Below are 25,833 nucleotides of genomic sequence, written 5' to 3' on the forward strand. Positions count from 1 at the left end.
AGACCATGTCTTTGACGGATGTGGTCAAAGTAGCTTCCATGTCTTTAATTCAGTGGTTCTCAAACCTTTTCATGTCAAGGACGCCCAAATTGACACTTATTAGCCCGCGGACCCCCATTTGAAAAGATATGCCAGATATGACCCCATAAGAGAAGATTTTTACGGCTCTAGCAGTGATTCTCAACCATTTTAATTTCAAGGACCCCCAGTTTGACATGCATTAGGTTAAGGAGCCCCATTGAATGGCATTTCTATCTCTGGGACCCAAATTTATATTGTAAAATCAATGTTAATTTAACTCTGAGAGTGTACAAATGGAATCAAATGGACCCATTAGGGTCCATTTGGTTCCATTTGTACACTCTCTGAGTTACAGACCCATAAGGGTCCATATGGTTAACTATCCATCATTTAGCTGGGGACCCCCTGGAACTCCCTCAAGTACCCCTGGGGGTCCCCGGACCCCACTTTGAGAACCAATGCTTTAATTGACGGATGTGGTCAAAGTAGCTTCCAGCCTGTTCCACAATAAGTTGACTGGAGACAGGTTTGTTCTTGCAGTAACTCACATACAGGGTTAGGGCTAACCCTAACCCTAACCCTAACCCTTAAATGGGGGTCCGTAGCCTAATGCATGTCAAACTGGGGGTCCTTGAAATTAAAATGTTTGAAAATCACTGCTAGAGCCGTATTATGGGGGTCCGTAGCTGGCATATCTTTTCCAATGGGGGTCCACGGGCTAACGAGTGTCAATTTGGGGGTCCTTGACATGAAAAAGTTTGAGAACCACTGCATTAGACACTACATCCATTCTGTTCTACCCTCAGGACGGGAACCCTTTTGATATGTACAGTATATAGCAACATACATTCGTTGTAATTTTTGAATAAATGTTAGAAGTTTTTCTGAAAAACTTAAGTCAGGATTTAGAAGGCGTTATTAGCATCAGCCTCAGGTCTAAATGGGTTTTAATACATTTATAAATCTAAGCTTTAGTTCTAAATCTAAGTTACGTTCAAGTTGAGTAATCTGACTGAACAAGAGGAACATTTCAGGAGTGCTGATCTACAGTATAACAACACTGGAACAATTTACTGTAACACATCACTGTTGGTTTTTCCTTTAATGTGTCACCCGCCTGTATAATTTACATACAGTATGTTTCACATGTTGTATCAGCACTGCACTGATTATCTTCTATGACGGAATCACAGCTGTGCTGATACTGTATACCAGGGGTCTTCAGAGTTTCTTTTTTTTTTACATTAACCACTTGAACCCTGTGTGTAGAGGGAAAAAGGAGCAAACCAAGGACAGAGCCAAAGGTCAAGTTTACTAAGTATTGAGGGTTTAAAGGGTTAAATGTCTGAAATAAATAAAAAACGTAAATTTACTCAACACTGATGATAGTGCTGTCAAACAAGTCTATGAAGCTATCTATGTAATCTATGAATAAATTCAATCTGCAACATCGTTTCATACAGTATATAGTGGGGGTCCCTGGTTCATCTCTCTCTCAGCTAAGGGGTCCTTGGCCTGAAAACAGTTGAAGACCCCTGCTGTATACAGTATAACAGTATGACCTCAAGCAGAGCATGTGAGCAGAGCGGGTGGAAATGCCGCTCGGCGCTCCAGGGGGCTGGTTTCACGCTCGCTATTCACTCATGTTGACCCCCCCCCCCCCCCGTGCGCTCCGCTCCCCGTCACTCATGTTGATTTTGCTCTCGTTCCATGCTCTGCTCAAACCGGGCGGCTCAACAGTGTGAAATTTGACTGAAATCTTGATCAAGGACGAGCGCTGTGCACTGCTGGATGTCTGTGTGTCTGAGTCCGTGCGACCGGGCATGCTCAAACATTAGGTGCGCGGCCCCCGCCGGAGCGGCTTGGAGCGGCAGGCGGTCCTCGCTCCGAGTAGCGCTCCAACCTTTTTATAAACCAGCTCCACGCTCCGCTCCGCTCTCGCTCCACTCCGCTCACATGCTCTGACCTCAAGTGTGACATTGCTTCAACTTGTTGAAAAGAGCTTTAACACACAACAGTTTTAAGCAACAAACATGTAGGGTAGCAGTGGCCTAAAAAGGTTAGAGTAGCCAAAAGGTTCCCAGTTCAATCCTCCGGACCAGCAGGAACAATCTGTGTGAGGTAGCGAATGACCGACACTGTCTCCCTTCCCTCTCAACACTGTTGACCTGCCCTTGAGCAAGGCACTGAACCCCTAACCGCTCCAGTGGAGCTGCCAACAGTATGAGATTGTGGTTATAGTGACCCTACCTGGCATGACCTGCTATATGAATGAATGAATGAATGAATGAAATTTTATTTTCGTGTCATGCCACCATTTTGGCCCATCCCATATGGGATTATATGACACATTACACAAAAAGAAAACAAGACATTAACAGTCCATTAACAGTCCTTCCTGTTCATATTACGTCCTTCCTCATACCACTTAAATAAAAACATGCGTATAGTACTTATATGAACAAAATAAGAACAAAAAAAGACAATGCCATTTTACATATAAATGGCTCTCCTCCTCATTGACCTAGCCTGGTAAACCCTCCCTCCGGAAATCTCAATTCCATTTCATTTCAGGAGTGAGTCTGGCATGATCCGCCTTTCTGCAATATTGGCTCTGTATGCCAAACGGCCGGGCCTATCAGCGTCGTCGCTCATTGTTCTGTGATTGACAGCTTACGTTGGCCAATCAGGTGGCGAGTTCGAGTGAGCCCAAAACACGAACGGCAGCCATCTTTTTCTTGTGCGGCCAATTCTCCGCTATTTTTTTACTTCAAAAAGCTCTCTAACTTCTATTTTGAGGCACGGAATTTACTTATAAGATATCGTTTGGATAGAATTTAGTTGTTTAACTTCATATATGTGGTCAATTAATCATGACAAAGCCTATTTAAAAAAAAAAAATTAGAGAACCGGTAGGGGCGGGCAGTGACACCATTGTACCCGAAAAAGGCAACCCATTTTGGGTATGGCTGTCTCAAAAGTCCCGTCGCGTCACATTAAGACTGGTGAACTGCTGATTGGCTGAAGGGTAAAAATTATCATTGGCTGAAGGGGTTGTCAGTCAACGGTATTACTCCCGCCCAACTCCAGCACAGCCAATATTGCAGACAGGCGGATCAGGCCAGACTCACTCCTGAAATGAAATGGAATTGAGATTTCCGGAGGGAGGGTTTACCAGGCTATCATTGACCAGGCCTTGTCAAGAAATGAAGCAAATGAAAGAATATCATGTTGAAAGAGTTTCAGTTTCTCTGAATCCTCCAACCACACAAGTTCATATTTAGGATCTACCTTATTAAAAAGTCTCTGCCTGATAGAGTTGTAGAATGGACAATACAAAACAAAATGCATTTCATTTTCAATTTCATTAAGATCACACAAACCACATAATCTATCCTCCTCAACCGTGCCTACATATCTACCCGTCTCAATATGAAGACCAAGTATGCCAGCCCTGATTTGAGCACATAGGCTTCGTTTCTTTTTTGACAAATGATACAATACATAATTTTCTGGACAATAGACATGCTTTATCTCACAATAAGTACGGAGCTTTGGTTTACACCATATATCAAGAGCCCATCTGTCCTTTATTTGTTGAAAAATAGTTTATTTTATTACCATAGTCTCTACTTTTTCTTTATTATAAAAATGATCTTCATACCCTGCTCTCAAAAGAATGTCATACATGTCCGTAGCCCATGCGCCCTTGATCAAAATGTCCCACTAGAAGACCTTTCTTACAATTCTATTGGTGTTCAGCCCCAGTATTCTATTCCACAAACGTACCATGTGCTCACTCCACCGTACCTCATTGGGTTCCCACCCCATATCTCCCATGATGGCCAGGGTTGGCGTAAATTTGTGTACTCCCAAGAAGTACCGCATTGCTCTATTGTGGACAGCCTCACTTTTAGGATATTGTTTAAATCCCCACACTCCTGCTACGTAATCCAACACTGGACACACACAAGCCTGGTATAGTTTGGAGGTAGAGAAACCCATATCCCTCAGGATCTTTGTTTTAGCTATGACTCCTCCTAGTGCTCTATTTGCTGATTCTGTCAATAAAGTGGTTCCTTTTATAAAATGCATATGCTCATCCAAATAAAAGCCCAGATATTTATAGAACTTTGTATCATTCAACTTTGATCCCCCAAATTGGAATTGGAAGTCACTTGTGCGCATGGCAGGGTTTTTAAAATGCATGATTTCAGTTTTCTTTTCATTTATCAAAAGTCTCCATTTTTTACACCAGTTACTTGCACATGTTAGCATTCTTTGTAAGTCAACTTCTGTCTCTGCTATTAAGATAATGTCGTCAGCATACATTAAAATGCTGACATATTCACTTCCATATTTGACTCCACAATTTAGTGGTTTGATTTGATTAGCTAAATCATTAATAAATACAGCGAACAAGGTAGGGGACAAAGCGTCCCCCTGTTTCACTCCTGATTGTGTGGGAAACCAGTTGGTACAAGCATCATTTACCTTTACACATGCTTGTGGTGCACTATAAAGTGAGCTAATTGCCTGATAAAACTTTCCATCTACACCAGTCTTAATCAATCTATAGGCAAGAAGGTCTCTATTGACAAAATCAAAGGCTTTTTGGAAGTCAATAAAGCACGCGTATGTTGATTTGTTTACCTTCAGTCTATTTCTTACTATGGCACATACTGTATAAATGTGGTCAATACAAGCCCTGGCTTTACGAAAGCCATTCTGCTCCTCTACCAGAAGCTGTTCTTTCTCTAAAAAATCCATCAATCTCTCATTAAGTAAAGATGAATACAATTTATAAACTGTGCTCATCAAACTAATTCCCCTATAATTAAGGGGAACTCTAGGATCATTTTTCTGTGATTTTGGTATGGGGCTTATGATGGACTTAGACCATATTGATGGTATTCTACTGTGTTCAAAACAATTGTAAAACAAATTAAACAAAATTTGGGCAATCTTAGGTGATTTTAGAATTTCATTTGGTAGGTCTTCTATACCTGTAGCTTTTCCTATTTTAGCTTTATCAATAACCTTTAGCACTTCCCCCATAGAAATCTCCCTATTAAGGTCCCCATTACTTTGAAATGTTACTTCTTGCATTTCTTTTTCCCAGTTGTTTTTTAATCGACACATTTCCTGAAAGAAATCATCATCAAAGCCTATTGCATCATTTTCAAATAGAGTGGCAAAATCTTTTTCCCATTTAGACAACACTTGTGAAGCCTCTCTTATCAGATTTCCCCCTTCTCCCCATACTTCCATTGGAATTATTTTTTTACGTCTTGGTCCTAACTTATTAATTTCACTCCAGAAGTGCTGGGGGCTTGATGATTGGATTTCTTCCAGATACAATAGCTGACCTCTTTGGTATCTCCGTTTAAAGAAACGGTATCTCTTATCAAATGCATGCTGACATTGTCTGAAATTATCTAACAGTTTCTGCCTGTCCCCTATAGCTCCTTTACATCTTAAAAACAATCGTTCTGAACTATGCATAGAGTACCACAGATCCTGCAACTCTTTATTCCAGTATGGTTTGCTTTGCTTAATTCTCTTTGTTTTAGTAGTATATGGCTTGTCCTGGGAGTATTTTTACTAATTTACATCTATCTAACATCTCCTGTGTAGTAAAACAAGCCTGCTGTCTATCCACCAGGTCTATCAATGCTTTGCATCTCATATTAGAACACAAAAAATCATTTGGTAGTTTTCTGCTTACACTTATTTTATAAGGTTTAAATTGTTGGTCACTTTCCCTCGCTAAATCTACATCTATCTTAGTTCCATAACCTACTGTAAAATCCATTACTAACAGGGAATGGTCAGGCACTTTACTACGTTCTCCAATGAGATGCATGCAACCAGTTAATTCTACCATTTGATTAGAAGTTATCACTTTGAACAATGTACATGTTTTCAAACACTCATAAGGAGTTGCTATATAATCTACAACTGCTTTTCCTTTTATAGATACTGAGGTGTAGTTGTCATTTAGTGGACATATTCTGCCATTTACAATACACATTTTGGAGTCTTTAAGAAATTCTATCAATGATTCTCCGTGTTTATTTACCCCCTCATCTAGAACAACTCTCATTGGCACATCATCAATTTCCCTCACATAGTCCTCTAGGTTACCAGTTCTACCATTTACATCACCACAAACATAAATGGCATCCACATCGGAATATAAATACATGTGACTCAGTAAATGACCAAAAAAAACGGATGCATCTCTTCCCCACGGGGATGTCTCAGGGGGAAGGTAGCATGAAAAAACAACAAAACAATATTGTGAACTCAAGCTAATAAAATGTAAACCAAGAATTCCATCCACCTCTTTACTGATCACTTTAATTTTATATAAACTTAATAAGTCACATTTAACACAAATACCAACCTCCCCTGAACCCTTTGGTGCCTTAACATGCTTTTCTCTATTATTCCCATACCAGACATATGCCCCTTTTCCACTACGGAGCTGGAACCAGAACTTTCCAGAACCTGAACCTAGTTTTGTGGTTCCATCCAAGTCAATAGAAGCCTCTCCCGTTAAATGAGTTTCATTTAATGAGATTATGTCTGGTCGTAGGTGATTTAAAATCACAGTTCTTAACTCACGGTTCTTGTCTGTCCATCCGTTTACATTCCAGTGGATTAAATAGAGATTTTTGGCATCAATCTGTGTGGTTGTAGACGCAGCTCACTTCTCTCCTTTTTTCTCTGACGTCACGACCCTGACAACTCCGGAGCGGTCAGGTTCACGTCCACGTCCAGTGTCCCGTCTCATTACTCGGCCATTCCCGGTGATGAAGAAGTCCTTTCCCGATGGCATCTCTTCAAGGATAGTTCTGAAGTTGAGATCGATCAGACGTTCAGTGTGTGATTTGGCTGATCTAATACAGACCTTGCCAAACGTCGCGTTGTCCTTAAGCTCCCTTTTTTGTCTCAACACTGCCACTTTATCTCCAGTTGTGTTCAGTTCCATCTTAATCAGCCCCGGGCCCCGTCCTCTCGGTACCAGCCGTTCCACGGCAACAATCACCGGTACCGGGTCGCACCGCAGCCCCTCAGCCAGCAGCGCGTTCATTCTCTGCATAAGATCCTCACCATTTTCAAACAGCAGGCCCGAGATAACGATGGAAACATCGGGGTTGAATTCTGCACGTTTAACTTTCTTGTTAAAGTTGGCTTCCACCTGGTCGATTCTCGCAATTACGTGCCCGATTTCCATATCCACATTGGCTTGAATCTCGCTTTGTTTTTTTTGCAGTTCTGCTCTCATGTCTATAAGGTCCAGGTCATCGTAGGAGTGGAGGAAGGTCATGTTGTTCTCCTGAACGCAGCGGTTCACCGTATCCATCAGACACGACGTGGGTTTCACGCAACATCTCATAAAAAATGAACTTTAAGTTAATTGCCATTAACCGCCAAGCACAAATTCATTCAATCTTTAATTAAGATTCTCAGAGAGATCATTGAGGGAGACCCTCATTTACAATGAAGCACAGGAAAATGTATTGGTGTACTTGGTGCCAATATATAATGTGTCAATGTACTGAGTTTCACAGCACAGTTGTGCACATAAAGAACAGTGAACAATGCATACACTACTGTATAATCTTTGACAGGACAGTTAAGTCTAACAGTAGCAATGAGCTAGTGAAAAATCAACATCTGATTTGAAAACTGAATAAAATGGGAAACTCACAGAGGCTACATATTGTATTTATATATTATGGGTGTTATCCAAATCCAAATAAATGTTTTTATTTTCATTTAAACAGATGTAAGTCACACTATGAAAATAAATAATACGATACCATTCTAATTCTGGTGGCTTTTGAAGGTGAGGGAACTCAAGCTGTTGCTGTTAAGTACCCTTCTGTCATCTAGTGGCTCTTCTTTTAACTGCAGTGTGCACTCTTTGATTTTAAGGTCATGGTATGATTTGGTTTTGTCCTGTTTTGACCGATCAATCATTCAGATTTGTATTGATTTTCATTACACCCCTATTTATTCATGCCAGGTTTGAGGTCTACTTACTTACTTTGTAGCACATGCTTGTTTTCTTAGCACTCTAGTAGGTACCCTGATGTTGGTTGACTAGGGTCCATGTCTGTGAGCATCTGATAAATGACTAAATTGTCATGGACATTTCAATAGTTTAATAGTTGACTTGTAAACGTGACAGTAAATAGGTCGGAGAGGCTTATTGTAGGTACCAGCCATGGACACAGGAGATGGATAGCTGAGGTGGAGCACAACAAAGCCGTGCTCCTCATACGCTGAGTTGGCGGTGCCCAGGGTCGTACCCCAAACCTAGTAGACTGAAAGAACGAGCCCAATCGATGGTCTTGAAGGGCGGATCCAAACCCAGGCGCTGGATTCCTGCACCGCTTCCTATTGCTTCACCAATCTATGTCCCCGCCTCCCCTCCCCCCCCCCCCCCCCCCCGGCCTGTGCACGGAGCACGCTGACGTCACCAAATTCAGAGCGACGCCCCTCTGCACTCTGATTGGTTAGGAGATAACAAGGTCCTAAGACCAGCGTTCCTGCAAGGTTCTCCCAGCCTTTTTTTCTTTTGAAACAAAAACAAAAAAGGCTTGGGTTTCCGAGGCTACGAACCTAGTGATCCAAAGGCTAGTGCTCTACCGACTGACCTACCGGACAAAACAGTGTCCCTGTCACAGTTTACATTTTACCAGTAGATCAAGTATCCGATCATGGAGCCGTAGTGCTTTGAGGCGTACGCAAAAGACTTCCCATAGTTCCCTGCAGACATGGTGACAAAGTGGACGCCTTTCTCTCTCCTGGCAAACTGATTGGCCACTCCCCGGATCTTAAACGAGCCTGTCAAATATAGAAAAAAAAGAGATACACACTGCAGTCATTGCGTCATTAAACTAATGAACACAATACATAGATGTTGACTGGTAGAGTCTACACTACTACGGTAACCACTTTGGCAGGTAACCAGACCAGATCATTGAAGAATGATCACTTATTTTAACCAAAGAAAATCACCCATAAAGGTATATTTGGTTCCTAATAGGGCTGTCAGAACGAATTTCACTATTCGAAAAAAAATCAATTTTTTTTTTTTTTTTTTACTATTCGAATGTTAAAATTGGTATTCGAATGTAGCTTTTATCATTTATTAAAACATTTTTTTTATACATTTTGTTTTTATAAAATTTTATATAAAATGTATTTTATAAAAGAATTTAACGATCCGAAACAAGCCCGCTTCTTGCCTGCAGGCATGTAAAAAAGGTGCTCGTCAGGTCACGTGATATCAACAATACTGTTTGAGAGCCGGCACCTCGCGAGAGTGCAGTAGTTGTAAACATGGCGGAAGGCGGCGATGTCGTGGATGCACCAGAGATCACCACTCATGATCATTTAAGGAGTGATGTGTGGAAAGTTTTTGGATTTCCATCCAAAAACGGAAAAATAACAAGAAAAGACATAGCAATCTGTAGAGTATGCAAGATCGAAATGAAGTATCACACCACTACAAGCAACCTGAGGAATCATGTCGCAATGTTGCACCCTGCTACATTTGCCGAGATGGCAGATGTGGATGAACCACATGTAAAACAGGCTAGGATCACCTCGTTTCTGCCCCCCTCCTCCTCAACGCGAGGTTTGCCTGCTGCTCGCCAGAAGGCGATTACAAAGAAATTGACCCAATTTATCTGCAAAGATATGAGGCCGATTAACCTCTCGCAGGGGGCTGGGTTCCAAGAGTTCATACGGGAGCTTGAGCCAAGGTACACAATTCCCTGCAACACTACAATCACTGACAAAGTTGTGAAGCTATACGATGTCACTAAAGACAAAGTCAGACAAATGGTTAATGGAGAACCACAGATGGGTGGACGTCACTAGCCACGGAAAGCTATGTGACACTCACTGCACATTTTATAAATGAGAAATGGGAGCTGAAAGATGTCATTCTCAAAACGGCGGAAGCCCAGACAAGCCACACAGCTGAGAATGTCGCAGGCTACATAGAAGGCATACTCGATGAGTACAACGTTAGTCGTGAGTCCGTTCTCTCCATCACCACGGACAACGCAACTAATTATATTAATGCGGTGGAGCAGCACCTCCATGCCACCAGCGTCCCGTGTATGGCTCACACAATTAACCTGGCTGTGAGGAAAGGTCTAGCAGTTCGAGCCATTCATACTCCGGTCAGCAGACTAAAGGCCACAGCACTGCTTTTCAACAAGTCTCCAGCAGACATGTACCTCCTGGAGGCCAAGCAGACGGCACTTTCTGTCACACATGCTAAGCTAATCAACGACTGCGCTACTCGGTGGAATAGCACCTACGATATGGTGTGTCGGGCAGCTGAGCAACAAGCTCCCGTAGCAGCGGTAATCATGGAAAAGAAACTCGGTCATCTGGAGTTGAGCACCAATGAGTGGACGATTATGGAGAGGGTCAGAGAAGTGCTTAAGCCTTTCAAAGTGGCCACTGAGGCTTTATCAACCGACCGATTCCCAACAGCATCAGCCGTTCTTCCCCTTAAGTTTGTGCTTTTGTCGCAACTCCAGGCTTCCACCGACGACCCAGCAGCAGTCAATGAAATGAAAACAAAGATCTCAACCGACCTCAAGAAGAGATACAGTGAGGACAAAGCAGCTGCCTTCATGCTACTTAACGCCGCTAGCTACCTGGTTCATTTGGATGACGGACAAAAACATAAAGTACGTGAGAAAATTAAAAGTGAACTGCAGTTGCTGTGGGTTGAAGAGGAGCGAGATGTGGTTGTGATTGCTGAGGACCCGGGGCAAGACGAGGAAGGAGCAGCCATGGCTACAGCAGGGACATCGCGCCAGGGCAAGAAGACAGCCAAGAAAACAGCGCTTAGCGCCATGGGAGATCTGTTTGGGAATGTTTACAGTCAAGCCACAGATCCATCAGGTTTGTTTTTATTTTATTTTTGTAAATTATTTTGGTAAAATAAATAAAAGTAAGCACAGTATAACTTAAACCCAGGATATACACATTAAATCATAAAGTGTAACGAAACACTTCTTTTCAATGTGGTCCTACTATAGGTGCCACCGTAGACATACTACAACAAGAGATGGTGTCGTACGAGAGAGAGATTCCGCTACCGAGCGACGGCAACCCACTTGAGTGGTGGGGGGTGTCATGTTCCAAGTACCCCCACCTTGCCCAGCTGGCACGGCGCTATTTGTGCATCCCGGGTACTTCGGTTAGAGCAGAGAGGGTTTTCTCCACCGCCGGGATAATCGTAAATATAAAACGCTCTGCATTAGATCCAGAAAATGTGGATCGCCTTGTGTTTTTGGCTAACAACCTTGAAGTCTCGCCAATGTTGTTGTTTTGTTTTGTTTGTATTTGATGCTGCTGAACGCTGAGCACTTTATTATTTTCATATTATTTTATTCGTTTGGAACAGTGGTTTTGTTTGGTCAAAGTTGACAAGATAACTTAACAGATTTACACTACAGTTGCAATGTAGCTATGTTGGCTTATTTCACTTTCATTGCTGGACTTATTGGGACTGTTCAGTGTACATGAACACAATGTGTTCATGTCATGATAGGAGCCTATTCATTGTTTAAAAAAAAAGAAGAGAGAGAAACTGGACTTGTCCTGCTGTTAAAGACTGTTCCTTCCTCGTTTCATATTGAGTCTACTGAGTGCACAAGTGAAGTGCATTAGATAGCAATCTGTGCTCTACTCAATAAAATACAACGTATCCAACGTTATACATTGTGTGCCTGCCTATCATTATTACATGCAAGCGACATCAGTGTTGTTGTGTTGAAAAAATAGCTTTGGCGTTTGGATGGGGCGCCGTCTAGTGGACATAACGTGCATGATTAACCACATCGATGTTCGTTGTACTGTATAACCCTAACCCTAGAACCGAAATACATTTTTAGACGGGAATAAAGTACCCGAATCCGCCCGAATCCGCCCGAAAAGCGCGCGCGCGCACGGGAACATGCACGCGCGATATAATATTTGAAAATATTCGAATATTAAAAATAATAAGGCTTTGAAATTCGAATGGCATTTTACAGTAAAACTGACAGCCCTAGTTCCTAATCTATCATTCAGCTGGGGACCCCATGGAACTCCGTCAAGGACCCCTGGGGGTCCCCGGACCCCACTTTGAGAACCAATGGCATAAAAAAAAAGATTAGCGTGCCAACAAACCTGGCCGACATCACCGGAGGAAAGCATGTCACTGAGAGGGTCTGGGGAGTGAGTCAAGCGAATGAGTCAAAGACAAACACAAACAATAATTGATCATTAAAGTTCCCAAACGTGTAATATATGACTTACAGCAGGGATACTCAAATAGCTGAACCTGTGGGCCACGTTACAAAAACTGGCAAGGGGCCAGGGGCCAGTTGATAAAATGACAACGTTAAAGGGATAGTTCACCAAAAAAAAATCAATTAGTCACCCCATGGAGACTTGAATTCATGGATATTTTTTTTGTTTTTGTCGCATTCCTAAGCCAATAATTTGATGATTCCAGTAGGAGACACAAAGGAGACTCTTTGTGTCTCCTACTGGAACCGCTACCGGTCATCAAATTATTGTCTTAGGAATGCGACAATAATAATACAATTGTGGTCCTTTGTACTCAATTTATAGTGGTATTAAATGACAGACAGGTTGATTGATTGGCGGGCCAGTAAAAATTGTGCCGCGGGCCTGAGTTTGAGTATCACTGACTTACAGTTTCCATAGAGATGGATTCATTATAAAAAAAAACTTTCTGTATGGGCTTCCCCACAGAGAGGAGAGCTGACAGAGGTTATTCTACGGCTACTTTTGGGTTTTGGCATGGAAGGATCCTCTGTGGCACTTGCACCAGAACATGGCCCACCAACACAACTCCAACAGCTTCAGCTCCGACAAGGCCCTGGAGATGAGCGACATGGTGCACCAGCTACGCAGGGGTGTGGAGAAAGTGGCCAAAAAGGTACTCAAGCTGTACAGCAGTGGCGTAGCCAGAACCCTAGCATAGGCTGGGCCCAGACCGCGCCCAGATGAGCACCCAGACCCAGAAGGCTGCGTGCGCGATGGTCGAGGCGGGTCCCGACTAAGTACTGGAACAATACCATTTCTAACGCCATCCGCCATTGCAGAGTGATCGCCCGTAGAAAATGGCTCGTTTTCACCGCGGTAAAAAGATATGGAAATATGGAGCTTTTTTCTCAAGATCCTATAATGGGAGTGGACGGGAGGTAGGTTTTTTGGCCAGGATTCACATCCGTCCATTCCATTTTACAGGGTCCGCGGATCATTCCAAAGTTGCGTTAGAGCGCCCCATGTGGAGAAAAAAAAAAGAAAAAAATCTCCTCCCGTAGATCTACGGTTATGGCACTCAACGGGTTAAGAGAAGACTTGCGTAAAATCACGTAGTATCTAAATGACGTCTAAGTGGACTGCTAACCCATGAAGGATGTATTGTTCTCTGCTGCTGACAGTGTAGTCACTGGAGCCAGACTGTTGACTCACACTTTTCAGATGCTCCCGCGTCGTACAGTCTGTACAACAGAAGCACTGAAAACGATCGGGGGAGGAGAGCGGATGTCCCGCTTCCCCCTGCTTCCGTTTCGTCTTGGCAGTTGCATACATTTTAAGCATATATACGTAGCTGGCTGCTTAGGGACCAGTCGAAATTTAGGAAATGGGGGGTATGGAGGAAAATAGGGGAGGGTCATGCCATTTTAAATTTAGTCCGAGGGAGGGTCAACTAATTTTATTTTGAGTCCAAGGGAGGGTCATGCATTTTTTAATTAATAAAATAGACCGGGTTTTTATAAAAAAAAATTACAACAGTTTTTATGAATTACATTCTCCCCTTCCCCTCATCAATTTTACAAACAAGTTATAAATTATTATAACACCAAACAACCACCTGCCAGAGCGCACACTCCGCACAGGCTGCAATGGATGCGTGGAGACGGCCAGGACGCACAGCGCGCACCTCTGTCAATACGGTAATGGTAGACACCAGTTCTCTGGTTGAGATTCAACATCAAGTGAAACGCTGCACATAACCAGTGATAGGTTAGATTTAAAGCCTATATTCCAGTTTATAATGTGCGGAAGCCAAGCAACACTTTTGACAGAGAGAGGGGGGGGGGGGGGCATGAGAGAGCGCGCGGGCGCACGAGAGAGAGAGGGGGGGGGGGAGCATGAGAGAGCGGGGAGAGAGGGAGGGAGAGAGAACCCGACGTCGGATCAACAGCAATACAAATTAATAACTGCAAACAGATCCAAAGATTAGGCTATCAATATCATACAAAAGCAGAGAGAAGCTGTGTTCTCACCGCTCTGATGGACAATAAATAATCCTTTTGCAAACAATATCCATGTTCTGTTCCTTTGTCAACAATGATCCAAATGGGAAGTTTATTTCAGCAGCTAGAAGCAATTTTTGCAGCGCAGCTCCTCATTTAAGTTAATTACCTTCACCTGCTGCTGTGCTGCTGCGCAACAGGGCAGATCTCCGCCAGGCCAGGTGGCCCTATCCAGGCCCATGAAATGCATAGGCAGTCTACAGTAGCCAATTAGAATGAAATCTGCTAAAACTGACTCCTACACTGATACAGAACCATATATATATTGTCTCTGACTCTCTGTCGGTTGGGAAAACTGTTCCTTTTATTTAAAAACAATTTCAAATGGTGAAAAAAGACAATCTACAAGCTATAGTTATTAAAAAATAAGAAATACTATATTTTAAATTAAAAAAAAATAATACATAAAATAGGGGAAAATACATAAAATCTCTAATCTGTGATTCTAATGTGATTAATGTGACCCCTACAGTCAGTGAAGTCCAGTGCTGAATGTGACAAATATTGAGACAAATAGGCTATAACCCAATACATAATTTTATGAAATAAATGGGTTATATTTTACAGATAGTTACACTATTCTTGTACTATATTAAAATTAAATCATCCTTAACCTTCAAGTTAAATTAATTATTTCCGTGGACTTAAAAATCATCGTTTTATTTGATGGCCTTCTTTTTGATTGGCCTTTTACAGGCCCTACCAGCCTGTAGGGGGAGATAGAGAGTAACATATTATAATACCAGCCTGTAGGGGGAGGTAGAGAGTAACATATTATAATACCAGTCTGTAGGGGGAGGTAGAGAGTAACATATTATAATACCAGTTTGTAGGGGGAGGTAGAGAGTAACATATTATATTATAATACCAGTCTGTAGGGGGAGGTAGAGAGTAACATATTATAATAGCAGCCTGTAGGGGAGGTAGAGAGTAACATATTATAATACCAGTCTGTAGGGGGAGGTAGAGAGTAACATATTATAATAGCAGCCTGTAGGGGGAGGTAGAGAGTAACATATTACTATTAAAACATGTACACGCACTTTCGTACACTACAGTGCGTGTACATGTTTACTTGCTGTCCTTTATGCCGAATGGCAGAGGATTTCTTGTTTACCTCCATGTAATGCATCAATGCAATTCAATAAACGATTCAATAACAGTAAAAGTTTGTCGATTATTTTGCCGCGGTAATGGTATTATTATTTTTTTTTAGAGGTCTTAAAAGGTCTTAAATTTGTACTTAAGAAGTCTGCAGATACCCTGTTCCCAACAACACCTTTCCCATTGTTCCCCTTATGTGTCAATCATTGTGCTTGGCCTATCCAGACAGTGGGCGTGTTCAATATTTGGCCAATCAGTGACGCTCTTCTTGGTGACACCATTTTAGCTCGTTGTGGACAGCGTGCTCTCTCTCTGTGGGTCTGGTTGGTGTAAACAGAACAACAAGTATGGCGTCGCACAACAGCGGGAGTACAAATGTCCGTATTAAAAGCTATCTTCACAGAAATTTAAGAGTTTCGCTGCAGACTCTCTCTGCTGAGGAAAGTCTCATAAAAATTGAAAATGCAATAGAGAGGAGAATAAACGACAGCAAACTCAGAGGAGTGAAACAAGTACTCCTGGACTGTCTCTGTTACTTTGAAAGACCTATTTCTTTCTAGTTTTAAGTCTTTCTGAAACAGTTTGTCATTGCAAACGGGATATGATGCCTCATAAAAGGCTGGTAGCATTTTGTTGTGGAAAAGGGTCTTTGCAGACTTGGGATGTGGAAGCCACCCAAGCGAAAGCTTCCTTTTCTCTGGAAGCTGTGAAATTAAGAACAACCATTTGATTTTGATATAGGCCTACGGGAAGATCAAAGTGTCAAAGCGTCACACAATTGAAAATTAAAATGTGTGTGTGTGTGTGTGTGTGTGTGTGTGTGTGTGTGTGTGTGTGTGTGTATATATATATATATTTGTGTGTGTGTGTGTGTGTGTGTGTGTGTGTGTGTGTGTGTGTGTGTGTGTGTGTGTGTGTGTGTGTGTGTACACACACACACACACACACACCTGCATGTGTTGGCCAGGGGCATGGCCACAATAATCACATGCTGCAATGTCGTTCTGGGTTTCATAGACATCACATGTGCACTCCAGGCACCTGCCTCTCATTATACCGCGCTTGTCTTTCATATTTGTTCTCTATTGATGATGCGTCGCGAGCAGCGCTACTGTGAAGAACGTAGCCACTCCCCAGTCACTTGCGTCACTTCCCTGCCCAGACGGGCGGTGCTAAAGACAACTACTTCGGATAACTCATCCCTTTTACTAGCACAGGTCCTGTGCGAGCACTGGGAAATGTTAAGCTTAACTCGCCCTTAACGTTTTCAATGCAAAGTCTATGGTAGTCTTAACTCACTACGGATGCAATACCGTGTTTGGCCACCGTTTTATCTCTATGGCAGGTCTGTGGCGCTGTTCCTCACTCTGCCAGCCAATCAAAGGCTAGCTCAGTTTTGCAGGAGCAGCCATCTTGCTTTTAGCTCTAGTGCGGACAGGACAGGACCCATTTAAGACTGGCAAATATGTTTGTATTTAACGATAGAACGCAAAAGTACACATGACATAGTACGTTTAGTCAGAATGCTGTGTTGGCCATGTTTGATTAAGAAAATGGTCACGGAACGTACATTTTAAATGGGTTCCAACATGACCGTCATATCATGACAGTCATGGCACTACTTGTTCCTGTTTTTTGACATTTCTTCATTTACAACCCGTACATCTACATAAACGTTAACATTTCAAATATAAAGTGCTGACCCCACGGCCATGGATGTAACAAGTTAAAACGTCTGGGTTTAAGTACCCGTACCTTCCGTATTGTGTAATAAAGAAGCATTTTAATCCGATCGATGGCCATTTTTTATACAGTTATAATGTATGAGAGTGCAGTACACCTCCCAACCGATAGGGTCGCGGTGTTGAAAGCATATGAAAAAATGGCCACCGATTGGATTAAAAAGCTTTGTATTGGAAAAATCAAGCCCCCAGAACCCAGTGGTTGTATTGAAGCGAAATGGACATGCTGGCCATTCGTAGGTACTGCAGCTTAAACGGACGGGGCCACTGCACAATGTACGAGCGAAAACTGTTTCGACCAATGGGCTCGACTCACGAGCTTGCGCACAAGCTTGCGCACGGGGCCGCGCACCTCTGTGACGTAAAACGCGTCACTTCTGTGACGCAGAACGTATCACAGTGGCCCCAAATAGGCTACGCCCATCACACTTTCTAACCCGGAAGAAGGGGTGAATTCGCTTCATGCGCTGAGTGAGCAACTCAATGCAAGTGGATGGGAGGGGATTTCGGGTGCCCTCTCTATTATTTTTAACTCTATGGGAAAAATACGGAAGATACGGGTACTTAGACCAAGGCGTTTTAATGGTTACATCCATGGCCGCAGGGTCATCACTTTATATTTGAAATTTGAACGTTTATGTAGATGTACAGGTTGTAAATGTAAACTTTTCAAAAACCAGGAACAAGTAGCGCCATGACGCTTGTGACAGACGAGCGTCATGTGAACCATGGTACAGCTGTTCAGAGTCGCACACTCCCAACCAGCCCCCCCCCCCCCCCCTCAGTGGGTGAACGGACGGAACGGTCAGTCGGTCAGTGTGAGAGAACAGAGAAGATGATCCATGATTATTACTGCATTTGATTTCGTTCCTTACACACAACAAAGGTAAGTCGCTTGTTTTGGATGAATGAAAAGTTGACTGATGAATACATGTGCATGTTGTTGTCTTGTTATTTGGGGATGGATACAATGGAAAAATGACCAACTTGTAACGTTTGACCCATTTAATCTCCGGTTGTTTGCAGTCATTTGTGCCATATTGTTGAATCTAAATTACATTTAAATAAGCTGGTTAATTATTGTCGTTGGGTATTTGAACACAGATAATAATAATAATAATAATAATAATAATAAACTTTATTTGTGTAGCACCTTCCATGACATGAAATGCAGCTCAAAGTACTTTACAGAGCAATAATACAATTACAGAAAAAGTACAACTAATTTAACAATAAAGCAAAAAAGAAAAGCAAAAGTATAAAACAACATTAAAATAATAGCCAAAAAAAGGCAGTGAATCAGATGGACAATGGTTGGTCATTGTGGTGTTTTGATTGATGTGTAAACACAGATGATCATTACATTCAAAGCTGTTGAGGCACATAGTAGTGGCATGTTGCATGTTAATCAGTCACTTAGGGGAGAGTGGGGTCCAACGACGCACCCTTTTCTATTTCCCTCCCTGCACAGAGATTACTTAATTTCATGTAACCATACTTTTTTGTGAACAAGAGACACTTGTCCTCTCCCATTACCCGCAGTCCGTTTTAATTTTAGTGAAACGAGTCGAACGCAATCGGTAAGTAAAGTAACGTTGCGCTACTCTCCGCACACGGCCGCCAGTCGGGACGAACGGTGCATACACGGGGGTCGGACGGCGCGGTCGGATGAAATGTCCTATAACAAGTACAAACGTTACATTTCTGGCATCTAACTCTCATTGATGCTTCAGTAGAACCCTACGAGCAAATGACCATGCTGATAGTCAAATAAATGTATCATGTTAATGTCCCCTCTGTCTGTTTCCTCAACTTTGTGTTTTACACATGCACCGTTCGTCCCTCCCTGTCCGTAATGCACCGAGTGGCTTAATGCGCCGTTCGTCCCTCCCTGCCCTCCCCGGATGTTTTGCTAGCTAGCACAAAAGCTAATGAATATTTTTCAATGGAACCTTCACTGAGAGTTAGCCCACAGATTAGCCTAACAGACAAAATCCATTTACAATCGGCACCAAATAAACACAGCAGTACAAATGGAAAACACTCAAATAGGGTATTTTTTACTACAGTGTGGAAATACACAAAAGTGGCTTCAACTCTGCCAATTTTGATCAGAACTGGGGAAAAAATCGTGTCTGATGTTTTCGACCGAAGACGAAGAGGGTGACGTCGCCGGATGTGACGAATTTTAAGTGTAGCATGAAAAAAGGTCCGTGTTGCAACCGTCCCTGCGCGTCGTTCGTCCCGGTTCTACCCTACATTATATAAACTTCAGTTTAAATATAGGTATTACTATTACATGAAAATACGATTGCTTTCACTAGTAAATGTAGGTATTGTTGGACTACTGATTTATATGTTCTTGTTGTACTTGTAAAACAAGAAAAAGGTGATTTTCATGGTGTAGACCCTTTAAAAAAAATTCATACATAAAAATACATTTAAAGTTCCCCTTTATTAAGGATATGTATGGCCTGTGTTAACCATATTTTTACATTGTTTATTTTCATTATTGATTCCGTCATTGTCAATCAGGGTTTCTTTGTATATTTCAGTAATATGCTTTGCATAATTATGTAAGTTATTTGCAGCGATTGTCATGATCGTCAATGTGTCTGCAAGACTTGGCCTTGTCTGTGGCAATTTTTTGTTTTGTTTGTTTTTTTTACATATCATAACATTATAATGAAGTTCTTGTTTTGATCATAAGACCCAATTACTGAGTGTCAGTCTCTGGGTTTTCTTCAGAATATGTATGACACTGATTTACTATGACGCTATGGCACATTAAGAGTCCACTAGGACAGTGGTTCTCTAACTTTTTATCTTCAAGGACCCCCATAACTCTGAGAGTGCACAAATGGGTTTGGTTCCATTTGTACACTCTCAGAGTTACAGACCTGTAAAGGTAATTTAAGGCTATGGCTCTTTATGTGTTTCTGGTAATATTATTGTCTGCTCATTTGTATGTCCATGGCAAAAATAGAATTTTGACAAAAATGTCCACCACAAGCCAGCAGTGAAGTTTACCATTTGTTGAGGCCCATGATATAAGCTGTGTTGTGAATGAAGCCTAAATAAACTACAATATGGGACACAAGACATCTCTGATAGCCCTGGGCATTTACAGAGCTATGAATCACGAGCCATGGCTTGACTCACACACTATATATTTATAATATAATTAAGAATATCAACTTGTTTCAAAATAAATATGTCTAATGTATGAATCTAATACTTTCTCTTCTTCATTTGTGATAGGCAAACATGCACAGAAGAATGTCCTATTTCCCTGGAAGAGTACATGTTATTTTCCGGTCTCAACTGGTCTCAACAAAACAGAGAGTGGAGGCCAAAGCCCAGAGAAAGAGGAAACTCCCAGACACTCAACCTAGCGGACGACTTTGCCGTTTCTGCCGCCAGGGGCTCAAGCAGGGGCCAAATAGTCCGCATATCCATACTGGGTTTCCAGGAGTGACTGGGAAGTATACATTTACTGTCCACCAAAAGTGCTTTTATTGTACAAAGGCATGGCAAAGGAGATGTCATGGAAGGAATTCCAACAATCCTCCTTCTATGCCATGGAGAAGGATAGGTGGACAGCAGAGAGGAAGAAATGAGAGATATGCCAACGTCCCCCCCCCCCCCATTTTCCCAGCAGCTCTTAGTGCCCTGATCATGGACAAGGTCTGAAAGAACTGAATCTAAACTGTAAAGAATCCTGAGCAGCTATTTGCAAAATGTACGTACTGTACATAGACAAGTGAAATTCCATTCATATTGTATGTTGGCTTCTGCTTCTTGGATATTTTTATATACTGTGAATGATGGCTGCTTCTAGCACATTTGATGTACATGTATGACTTCCGCTTCTTGCACAAAAATATCATATATGCCTTAAGACAGTGGTTCTCAAACTTTTTCATTTCAAGGACCCCCAAAATGATATGTATTTGGCCCCGGACCCCATGTCAAAATATGTTGTCCCAGGGACCCCCAGAAGCAAAGATTTGAGTTACAAATGTTCGCTTTAAAAAATATTATATTCAAAGATTTGCACAAAGTTTTAAAATGTTTCAAAAATAGCAGATCTACAAGCTCATAGCGCAGCACTCGGTGCCGCGCTATGAGCTTGTATATCTGCTATTTTTGAATAGCCAAAGTATAAACGGTTAAAATAATTATGATGCTATATTAACACATTTTGCTGGGGACCCCCTGGAACACCCCCAAGGACCCCTGGGGGTCCCCGGACCCCACTTTGAGAACCAATGCCTTAAGAGTTCTGTCATACCTGCCTTTCTACCTGAACAATAATTACCTCTGTCTTACCTATAATGTGTATATATTTTGTATTTCATTATATCCAGAATTATTACGTTTTTATTATCTTTTTGTATTGTGTTGTATTAGCAGTCTCTGCAAAACATATGGCATAAACATTTCAATAATGTCAGTATAAGTGACAAAATAAATCCCTCTTGATTCTCTGAAACTATGATCATATTTTCTCACAATTGAAAGCTGACAAATGACAATTAGCATGATACGAAAATTGTAAAGCTCTGTGTAAATATCTGGTTCATGTTTTTTTGAAAATAAATAGTTTCAGTGATTCTCAACCTTTTTACTTTCAAGGACCCTTACTTTGATAGGCAGACCACGGATGAAAAAGGTAGTGCACACACATCCGTGGCCCAGGTGCAAGACAAACAAAAGTATTATAAAAAAGGAATAAAGTCTGCACACTGGTAATGCTGAAAAAAGCGTTTGTCAACGTTTCGGCCTGTTCAGACCTTCATCAGGACATATACTGTATATGTCGTAATGAAGGTCTGAACAGGCCGAAACGTTGACAACCTCAATAAATACAAAGCAGAGCTTTTTTCGGCATTACCAGTGTGAAGACTCTATTCCATTTTTATTAGACCACGACCCCCATACATTTTAAATCTCTGGAATCACTTCTATATATTGCAATACCATGGACATGCTAAAGCATACTGAAATCACATTGGCTGGCATTCACTACCATGATCGACAGGGATGCCCCTACCGCCGCCACGCCCAGAGGCGGCCGTCTCGTCGCGGGGCAGGAGCTGATAGTAACGGTTTACTAGAAAAGCTTTATTGATCTGTTATTACAGTGCAGTGCTGCCACCAGCTGGTGGCCAAGTATACTGTTTTGATGTGTGCTGGTCTCAAAGTGGCCCTACCGCGGTATGCTGCCTCCTGTTGACTGGACATTGATACTACAGGGAGTTTGCGTTTGGAAAACCTGATGCGATTCTATTGGCTGTCAGCGAGTGACCACTATACACGTCTCGCCGTCGCGGGGCAGGAGCTGATAGTAACGGTTCACTAGAAAAGCTTTATTGATCTGTTATTACAGTGCAGTGCTGCCACCAGCTGGTGGCCAAGTATACTGTTTTGATGTGTGCTGGCCTCAAAGTGGCCCTACCGCGGTATGCTGCCTCCTGTTGACTGGACATTGATACTACAGGGAGTTTGCGTTTGGAAAACCTGATGCGCTTGCCGAGTGACAACTATACACGTCTCGCCCCTGTGGGTAGCTTCTGTGTAAATTGTCGGACTCTGAATCCGTGCGCTCCATTGTCCGCCGGATCGAATCCCACTCAAAGCAGTAATTTTCCGCGATGCAACGTTACTTCTTGCGGTCAATTTATTTACTCGAAGTAAGGTTAGGAATAAGATTAGTGTATAATAAACATCATTTTACTGAGGTAAATGTCATTGATATTTTTGGGGGAGGGTCATTCTTTTTTTTTTAATCACTTGGGGAGGGTCATTGATTTTTTTTTCCCATTCAGAGGGAGGGTCATGGCATTTTAAATTAGGGCACATATATTTCCTCCAGGGACCCCCTTCTGTAAATTTCGACTGGTCCCTTATCAGAAATGGAAAAAATCTAAAGATATATTTTAAAGATATATTTTAAAGATATATTTTCGTGAACGGACATTATGAACAGATGACAGCTTCCGCCGGAATCGGCTTTCAGGGGACGTACCAGTGTTGATTTCGTCGACTAAAACTATGACGAAAAATGTTGGTCGACTACCTTTTTTCACTGCTGAAAACTAAATATATTGACAATTTCGTCAACAATTAACATATAAAAAGTAGACTAAAATGTTAGTGAGGGATCTAGTGGAGAAGAGATCCAGTAGAACTAAAAGTCAAGTCATTTTATGTTCGGTTGCGCTGGGGTGTGCATGGTGAAAATAGAAGATCTACAAGCTCACAACGCGTTGCAGCGTGACGTGTTGTGAGCTTGTAGATCTGCTATTTTCAGCATGCAACCGAGTGTAAAATCAGCCATTATGACACCATCAAGACACCGCCAACATACATTTTACGACTAAATCTACAGTTGATTTAGTCGACTATAATCATATGATATTTAGTCGACTGAAACTAGTCTAACAGTAAAACATTTCAGATGACAAAAATATGACTAAAACTGAATCAAAATGTGCCGTCAAAATCAACACTAGGATGTACAGTAGTTCCCTGTATAGCGTTCAGAGATCGTGTACGCTACGCACAACCCAAAACAGAATGTCACATGAGGGAGGGGGAAGCCAAATCAGCTTTGGTGTTTCTTACCCTGTGTAAATGACCAATTACTATCTTTTCCCACAGATGCAGAACCTGGGAATTCTTGGCACCTCAGAGAACGGCCTGGCGGCGCCCGGCGCCCCCCTGGTCCCCTTGTGGAACAGCGGCGAGTGGCGCCTCATGAGCGACTACGACCTCCTCTACTGCTTCCGCCGTGACTCGGACAAGGTACAAAACTACCTGAAGATCCTCAAGTGTCGCATCGTCCCCGAGCGCGGATGCTGAGAGCCAGGAGAACCCCCCCCCCCTCCCCCCCTCCCTCACTCCCAAAAGACAAGGATGAATGGATGAACAGATGGATGGATGAACAGATGGATGGATGGATGGATGGATGCAGTGTTGATTTCGTCGACTAAAACTATGACGAAAAATGTTGGTTGACTACCTTTTTTCACTGACAAAAACTAAATAAAAACAAAGCTATGATGACTAAAACTAAGACTAAATATATTGACAAATATATTTCGTCAACAAATAAAAACTAGACTAAAATGCTAATGAGGGAACTAGTGGAGAAGAGATCCAGCAGAACTAAAAGACAAGTCATTTGGTTTAATTGCGCTCGGGTGTTGCGCTCTGAAAATAGCAGATCTACAAGCTCACAACACTTCGCAGCGCAACGCGTTTTGAGCTTGTAGATCGGCTATTTTCCGCATGCAACCAAGTGTAAAATCAGCCAGTACGACCAGTGTTGGAAAGTAACTAAAGTAATATGTAACTTAAAGTAATATTATTACTATTTTCCAGTAACTAGTAAAGTAACTAATTACTTTCACGAGCCTTGGTGGTACTCTGGGCTTGAGTGTGTTTATTTGATCCTGTGTTGTTTTTGGTTCATTGATATAATGGTAGACTGGTTGGGAATGGGATGGAGTTGCTTTGCAGGCTGCTGATCCGGTCTAAGTCTACACTCTAGAGTGGATACGGAAACGGTGCGCACTTGTCTGTGTGTGAATTATCGTTCACACACATTTAAAATACATTGTCTAAAAGGCCCTTCCTTCCATTGAGGTCTTTAGTATTCAATTCATAGTCAAATGGTTTTCATTTTGTCATTTAGTGTAAGTTATGAATTCAAACACAGTAAAAGTCTTAGCGTTAATTAAATTCAAATGAGTGTACAAATGGAACCAAATGGACCCATCATGTCATGTGTACAGAACACTTGTTAGAGTTAAATCAGCAATGAGGATTTTACAATGTAGGCTGCAGAAAAGAGAAAAAAACAACTGCTAATGTTGAAAATGCAAAGTCAGACTTTTGGGGAGAAAGGATGCAATTACTGGGGGCGAGAAAAAAAAGTAAAGTAATAAGTAACTAGTTACTTTTGGCAGGGAGTAATATGTAAAGTAAAGATATTACTTTTTAAACAAGTAATATGTAGTAAGTAATATATTACTGGTTTTGAGTAACTTTTCCAACACTGATTACGACGCCATCAAGGCACCGCCAAAATACATTTTAGTCGACTAAATCAACTGTAGATTCAGTCGACTATAACCTTATGATATTTCGTCGACTAAAACTAGACAAAAACTAAAACATTTCAGATGACTAAAATATGACTCAAACTAAATTGAATTTTATTCAAAAGACAATAAAAAAAAAATCAACACATGGATGGATGGATGGATGGATGGATGGATGGATTGACTGAGTAGGTAGAATGAAAGAGAGGAGAGAGAGAATTCTATCTGCAATGTTTAAGACATTCGATGACTCTCTGTCAAAATGTACACTTGTATTATTATTATGTATGTGATAATATATTTATTTATATAGTACCTTTCATACATACAATGTATGTAATTCAAAGTGCTTTAGACAAAAAAGAGAGAAAGGAAAATCATGAATTGAATAAACAAAAAAATTAATGAACTGTGATTTAACTATTCGACTGGAGTTTACTTCTCAATGTATGTGTGATGAAAGGAAGGTTT

General features: G+C 41.7%; 1 protein-coding gene across 1 annotated transcript in view; it reads left to right on the top strand.

Annotated features, from left to right (window-relative positions):
• The window catches only part of LOC308079211 (prolactin-like), a gene marked incomplete at both ends in the record, with an annotated part of 75,353 nt that extends 51,235 nt beyond the window's left edge, over positions 1 to 24,118 (top strand). Inside the window, one exon of the mRNA XM_080420588.1 lies at positions 23,918 to 24,118. Within this exon, the coding sequence (XP_080276714.1) occupies positions 23,918 to 24,118 (201 nt within the window). The remainder of the gene's footprint in view (positions 1 to 23,917) is intronic.
• Between the last annotated feature and the right edge of the window lie 1,715 nt (positions 24,119 to 25,833).

The sequence above is a fragment of the Gymnoscopelus braueri genome (genome assembly GCF_963280865.1).
Source record: "Gymnoscopelus braueri genome assembly, chromosome: 23".
Lineage (NCBI taxonomy): Eukaryota > Metazoa > Chordata > Actinopteri > Myctophiformes > Myctophidae > Gymnoscopelus > Gymnoscopelus braueri.